At 35.6% G+C, this 7506-nt stretch overlaps 1 protein-coding gene across 2 annotated transcripts in view; it reads right to left on the bottom strand.

Moving 5' to 3' along the window:
- Positions 1 to 297: 297 nt before the first annotated feature.
- Positions 298 to 7506, bottom strand: part of UCHL3 (ubiquitin C-terminal hydrolase L3) — a 43815-nt gene continuing 36606 nt past the window's right edge. For both annotated transcript variants that reach the window (XM_019828102.2, XM_003980447.6), the window contains 3 exons: positions 7143 to 7218; positions 1076 to 1134; positions 298 to 509 (listed from right to left, as the gene is read on the bottom strand). In XM_019828102.2, coding sequence (XP_019683661.1) covers positions 426 to 509; positions 1076 to 1134; positions 7143 to 7218 — 219 coding nt within the window. In that variant the 3' untranslated portion in view covers positions 298 to 425. The remainder of the gene's footprint in view (positions 510 to 1075; positions 1135 to 7142; positions 7219 to 7506) is intronic.

The raw sequence follows: 7506 nt of genomic DNA, 5'->3' as shown, positions 1-7506 counted from the left end.
GTGGATGGTGTTCACTGCTGTAACTTCTGCACCTAGAACACTGTCCAGCTCATTCTAAGTAGATGTGCAACAAATGGTCGTTAAATAAATGTCAAAATTTATGATACAACATATATTCATACTACGCAGATGGAAATTGTGCCTGTGTCCCCGTACAAAATCTCCCACGAAATTAAAAAGAGAATAAGAAAGCTATTGCCAGTCCGCAAACAAGGTAAGTCTTTCACAAGAAAGAAAGGTAAGAAAAGAACTGCAGCTGTAATGTGGGGCAAAAATAAAACGCAGATTAAGTCAAAGTTTAATTCACATAAAGTTTAATCAGTCAAGTTAATGAAAATATCAAAATTTCTCAGTTAGTGTATGGCAGCAGAAACTTAATTTTTGTTGCAAATAATACAGTATTTGGTGTTTCCATTACTGACAAGCTATGCTGCAGATAGAGCAATTGCATTGAACCTCAATTCATCAGGGTCACGTTCCATAAACTTCTTGCAAACTTCTATGGCATCCTATAGGGACAAAAACGGGTAATTTTTCAGTTTATAAACATGCATTTTATTACTAAATGATAAATAAGTGTTTCATATTTTCCTAATTCATACTAATTTTATATTGCAGCCCTCTTTTTTCCCAATGCAAAATAACTTTAAGCATACCAGAAGAGTGAATGGTTGGTGGCCTAATTTGCTTAGTACAAAACTATAAGATACATATTTTGTTGATTATCAGCCACACAATTTGTTCATCAATTTAAAAATCTCTAAATGAGGATCAAGACACAAATGATGGTATCTTTGATTCAGTGAAATACGGGATAGGATGTGCACCTCTTTCAATACTGTTCTTGTTCTTTTTCAAATTTGATACTTGTTCACACAAAGAGCTCTGAAAACCTCTTCATTTGCTGTAGATTTTTAACACGAATTCAGAGTTTTCTTTTTGGATTTTCTCAAAAAAGAAAGACATGGAAGCACCCAAATACAGAGAAAATGTTATACAAGTGATCTTTAGAGGTATTTTAAGGATAACAAGAACATTAATAACACTTAACGTGGCCAACAAGTTTTGTTGTTACCTCTAATAAAGTTTCATCACTAGTTTCCCCATGGTTAATTGGAAATGGTTTCCGTCCATCTGTGGAAAATTAAGAAACAGTTAAACGTTTAGCTGCTTATACAGGACAATGTACTTCCAGCTTGCATCTTCCTCCTCCCACAGGGAGGCAAAGTTAAAAGATAATGGAAATGATATATCCTATAAAAACGATTTCAAATGTGCTATCAATATTTTTCTACATTAAATGTTATTAGAACCTTGCTTCCATGTTTGAAAGTCTAAATTAGCTTCATAAACAGAAGATTTAGAAACATACACAGTTTTAATTTCCCTAAGAAAAGCAAAACTAGTAAGCCAGTTTTTAAAAAGTTAAAATCCTAGGGGCGCCTGGGTGGCGCAGTCGGTTAAGTGTCCGACTTCAGCCAGGTCACGATCTCGCGGTCCGTGGGTTCGAGCCCCACGTCGGGCTCTGGGCTGATGGCTCAGAGCCTGGAGCCTGTTTCCGATTCTGTGTCTCCCTCTCTCTCTGCCCCTCCCCTGTTCACGCTCTGTCTCTCTGTCCCAAAAATAAATAAATGTTGAAAAAAAAATTTTTTTAATAAAAAAATAAAAAATAAATAAAAAGTTAAAATCCTAGTTTCTACTCTCATAAATATGAAAAATGTATTGCTTCATTTTAAAAGCTGAATCAGAAGGCTCCTAAGTGAGACTGACATGCTTACACCAATGAAAGGGAGCCACCACAAGATTTCTTTATTACCACCAATAATTGTGTACCACCAAGGCAGGAGTACAGAGCAGCAGTCTAAACAACTGAGGGTCATTTCACGGATCACCAAAATTAATTAAACACAAATATAAACATCTTGAACAAACTACTCCTTCATGAATGCTATGAAAAAAGGAAAAAGTCCAGTATTATATAAACTCATCCTAACCAAAAGTTAATTGATACTCTATCCAAATCTAAATCTCAGATGTCTTATAAGTGGCACGTCAAGTTCAATTCATAAAACACAATCCCTTTTATAATTCCTGGCTTCCAAATGTAATAAAAATGTTTGAATCCATATGCATATACAATGATAAGAGTTGGACCGATAGAAACCACTTTGGAAGAAAAATATGAGGGAAGATTAACCAAACAAACTGAAAGGCAAAATGAGACAAATACTAAGTCTGGAGAAATAAAAAGTTTTTTAAAAAGTGCATTAATTATGGCTCAGCTTAGAATAATATTTCTGTGGTTACAATAATACAAACAACTACAACAGAACTAGAAGAAGAGAAAGGAAATAATCTATTTTGTGATTGGGAGGGTGGGTAAGGAACAAGGGTGACACAGGAGAAGTAAATTCTTTTCCTCATGGGGAGTGAAGAAATAATACTTTGGCCACTTCCACCTCCAGCCAGGATGGAGTAACTGGTACCAGACGAGGCCTCCCACCAGAAACAACTTAAAAAACTGGACGAAATAGCTGAAACAGTTGTTCTTAGACATTAGAAAATAGGTAGCCTGTATGAAAGCCCAAGAGTAATAGTAGCTTCCTGCCAAGTCCATAATGGGAAACCCAAGTAGAGCACAATCGCCTTAATGAGGAGACTGAGCAGAACAAGAGCAGAGTTCAGGAATTTGCACAACATCAGAGAGAAAGTAGCTCCCCACTTTGCAGAGCTGTTGCTCTTTGTCTGGGCCAGGATCAGCGTGCCAGGTGGGGCAGGGAGCAGTGTGTCTGGGTCTGAGTTTTAGGCTTGGGGTGGCCAAGAGCTCATTTATGTACAAGACGATTGGGTAAATCAAGAAATACACAAAGAGTAATGGAGAAGAACACTAGAATAAACTGTATGGTATTAGATTAGATTTAGAAGTATTAATGTAAATGAATGCTTTTAACTATATAAACATATAATTGTGGGTACATCTATACTCATATGTACATATACATATGTGAGCGTATTTTTATAATACACACAAATATAGCTTTGTCTGCTGAGAGGGCCTGGTAGCAATGAGCACACTTACAGCCCAGATGTTGGTTCTAAATACTATTTTCTGCTAAAAAGAACCAGGGCTCTATGAAAAAGCAACTGAAGAGAGGGCTGGGGCACAGAAAATAAAAGATGAGCCTAGAACATCTTATTCTACGTGATAGGTAGAAAGTGCTTGAAGAATGACAGAAACATATCAAAAGGACAAAAGAGCCAGCTTGAAAGGGTTCCCTTCAAGGCCAAGTCTGGGAAAATCTGAGGATGAAAATAAATTATGGTAATGGACTGTAACCTCCTGAGTAAAATATGAACCCAGGAGTCCATTCTGACATTGAATGAATGAAGGGAAAAAAAAGGAACGTTGCTAATGCTGGAGGAATTTTTTTTTCAAATCACCATTTGGCAACCATCATAGTGATAATTCAGTTAAGAATCATCAATGGATGCTAAATCTGATAAAGGCTTAAAGAGAAACTGTACATTTACATAGGCTTGAAGTATCTCCTGAATATTTATTCATCACTTCCTAACTAATAAGTATAACATATTAACATATTAATATTTAACATACTTGTTAACTTTATAGTGGAGAAACCAGGCATATACCATCTAAACCAAATGATAAAGGTTATCATCACCAATAATGGGACAAATCAACATCATGAGCCTCCTGAAATGATGCTCCACAGCACCACTTCTACGGTACATGTGCTAAAAATGTACAAATTATGAGAAAATTATCAGACAACCCAAATTGGAAAATAATATCAAAGTAACTGCCCTATATGCTTAAAAATTAATGTGAAAGACATGAGAGTTAAGAATAGATTGAGGAGGGGCGCCTGGGTGGCGCAGTCGGTTAAGCCTCCAACTTCAGCCAGGTCACGATCTCGCGGTCCGTGAGTTCGAGCCCCGCGTCAGGCTCTGGGCTGATGGCTCGGAGCCTGGAGCCTGTTTCCGATTCTGTGTCTCCCTCTCTCTCTGCCCCTCCCCTGTTCATGCTCTGTCTCTCTCTGTCCCAAAAATAAATAAAAAAATAAACGTTGAAAAAAAAAATTAAAAAAAAAAAAAAAAGAAGAATAGATTGAGGAGCCATTCCAGATTAAAGGAGACAAATATGACAACTAAATACAACACACAACCCTGGACTGACTAGACTCTGGACCTACAGAGGATATTGTAAACATCAGAAAAATTTTACTAGGATCCGCGAATTCAATGATAATATGGATCAGTGTTAATTCCTGATTTTGATAGTTACACTGTAGTTATGTAAGGGAGCATCCATCTGTTTTGAAGAAATACATAAATATTACAGAATAATGGGGCACCATGTCTGCACCTTATTTTCAAATAGTTCAGACATACTAACTGAATCTGGGAAATCTAAGAGTTTATGGGAACTCATATAATTTCTATACATTTTTATATAAAATTAATATGATTTCAAAATTAAAATGTTTTAATGTTTTAAATGTTTTAAATGTTAAAATGTTTTAAATGATCAACTAGTATTCTTGTTACTCTAGGTAGACAATAATTTTCTGGTTAACAGTTTTCAAATCTGCTGGTTCAATCAGTTCTAAATCCACTTTCAAACTTCATTATTCTAATGTATCCATAAAGACTAATTACATCTATTTAAAAATATGTACTTCTTCCTCACCCTACATATGCAGGAATGACATGAAGCCCTATGGAAAAGGAAGATGTGATAAGAAAAATATGAATAATTCCATTCCTTTCATCAGCTAAACTTACAATTTAGTAGAGAATGATAGTATTCAAGATGACCACTATCCTTTGTTGAATAATTACCGTGTAGAAATTAACTTGCACTATGTCTACACTCTGATAGTCTTATTTTTATTTAATTTTTAATTTTTTTTAATGTTTATTTATTTTTTGAGAGACAGACAGAGCGTGAACAGGGAACAGGCAGAGAGAGACGGAGAAACAGAATCTGAAGCAGGCTCCAGGCTCTGAGCTGTCAGCATAAAGCCTAACAGGGGGCTCAAGCTCCTGAACTGTGAGGTCATGACCTGAGCCAAAGTTGGACACTTAACCGACTGAGCCACCCACCCAGGAGTCCCTGATAGCCTAATTTTTAAAAATAAGATTACTTCAAAATGATTTTTTTTCCTTAAAAACCACATGCTGTTCTCTTAATCACTGTTTTCTATTCACTGACTCCATAGTCTTCTCCCTCAACATTCCTTTTACATTTATTAGGAATTCTCAACAGGGTTTTGCTGCCAGTTTCCCTTGCAGTGAATCAGCAACTGCCCATTTTCATTTGTTTTGTACTTATCCCTCTTCTCTATGACATCTAAAAGATTACTGCTATTCTTTAGAACTCTGAAATTCTTTAAACACATTTAAAGAAAGTAATCCCCAGAGGGCTCTAATTCTCTATTAGCCATGATCATTCTTCTTGCTAAAGAACACCTAACCAAACAAGACCTCAGTAGTTGTGCCTTTCTTTTCTGATGTTCTTCCTTTTCTGGTGTTCAAACCGATTTTAAAATCCTTTTGTGCTGATCTTGGCATGCTACAAAAGAAAACCATTCTTCATATGTAGCTTACCCTTTGATACACATCTTTCCTTCTGTCTTTTTTGGCCTTTGAGCTCATAGAGCTAGCTAACCAAATAGAGTTTTTTAGTCAACTCCTTCCTATTGAGATGATCAGAGATTTCTTTTCCCTAAATATTTCTTAGATGTTATTTTTCGTTCTAATGATAATTCTCTCATTAGGAAAGTCATCATCACTTTCATGGTTTTGGTTATGGCTCATAGTTGTTATTTCTCTGGCCTTTCCTAAGTCTACTTTCTTGAAGTCAACAAAATGTGTCTGGTAAGTCATAGCACTCTCTTTACTTCCATTTCCACTAGCTATTCTTCATTATTTAAGCTTCAGAGTAGAAACTCAGCTTCCAGCAACCAGACATGTGATCCCCAATCACTGCTACATCTTATCTCTATACAGACTTGGTAGACTGAGTTAGCAAAGCTTGTCTTCACGCAGCCATGCGGGTCTGTCACACACTCCCGTGACAATGACTTCCCTTCAGCTTGATTCTAACTCAAAACACTCTACTATTGTAAACAACCCTCAGGGGTACAGGTATCTATACAATTGTGTTCTTTCCTTTCCTCACCCCTTTAATAGAGCCATTCTTTTTAATCAAGTATATTATTCTGTTACTATTTTCCAAACATAAAATCTACCTAAATTTTATGGACCACATTTACAGTCACAGGAGTTCTTTCAGAACTCTTCCACCTTTAAATAAGTTGCAAGTTAATATGTAGATGGCAAATGAGAAGAAAGATAACTAAAAATTATGGTGTCTAGAAATTGAAAAGACTTCTCTTTTGTATTTGGTCTTTTTTTTAGCCCAAGAAGGTGTCATGGCGGAGACAAGAAGGACTCACAATAAGTACTATATACCAACTATTAAAGAATCGTTAAGAGGTGTGTTATGTTTGAATGGATCAATTAACACTATGAGGATCTCCTCCACCACTCCCTGAAGTAGTCCACCTACAGGTAATTTCTAGAAAATAAGTGCAGCTATAGGCCAGAATGCCAAATAATTAATCACAGTTACTTTGACATACGTCTTAAGGAATGGCTGCCAGAAAACACAAACTCCTGTAAAGTTAAAAAATCAGAGGCAACACAAAGAGATAGTACAAAAGCCTGAAACTAGTAATACCCATTACTGAATACAAAAATTAGTCATTATGAATATTACATGGTGTTTTAAAAGTTGTTTCAGGATCAAGATAGTTCATCCAGATAATGATAACTAACTTAGTAATTTAGTTAAGAATGCTGAAGTGATTTATAGGAGTTTTCTATGATTTTTACTTCTGTGCTTTGCTTGAGATGCAAAGGTGGTATGCACACTTTCTTGAATTTTAAGTTGCTTAAACGTCAAAAAAATTATTTTTTTCTAGTAAAAAATCTTAAATGGAAAACTGTCCTTATGCCAACTCAAGTAAATACAGTAAATGTCAACAATCCTGTTAATCATAAATACTTTCCCATTTATCATTTCCTTCCCCAGAATAAATTTAAATAGATCTTACCTAATTCATAGAGATGCCCATCTACATGAACTAATGCAATAAAATGAAGATCTACTTTTTCATCTATACTTGGTGCCTGAAATAGGAGGGAAAAATATATATTATACATGTTAGTAGTCAATCAAGTACATTGTAAACACATACAAATATGAAATGGCATGAGAGAACATTTATCCAACATAATTCAAGGCTTATTAATCTTTGATATGGTGGACAAAGAATGAACATGACCACATTTATGACAATGTGGAAACACTGAAAAACATCCACCAGGAAAACATCGACTAAAGCACATCTTTCTTAATCTCAACAGATCTAAAAACCTTTAGTATTGTCCAACCCTGGAAGGCCCAGTACCTAGTAC

Source organism: Felis catus, chromosome A1 (assembly GCF_018350175.1).
Source record: "Felis catus isolate Fca126 chromosome A1, F.catus_Fca126_mat1.0, whole genome shotgun sequence".
Classification (NCBI taxonomy): Eukaryota; Metazoa; Chordata; class Mammalia; order Carnivora; family Felidae; genus Felis; species Felis catus.
The sequence above is the reverse complement of the archived record's forward strand: the minus strand, read 5'-3'. Positions and strand labels throughout refer to the sequence as shown.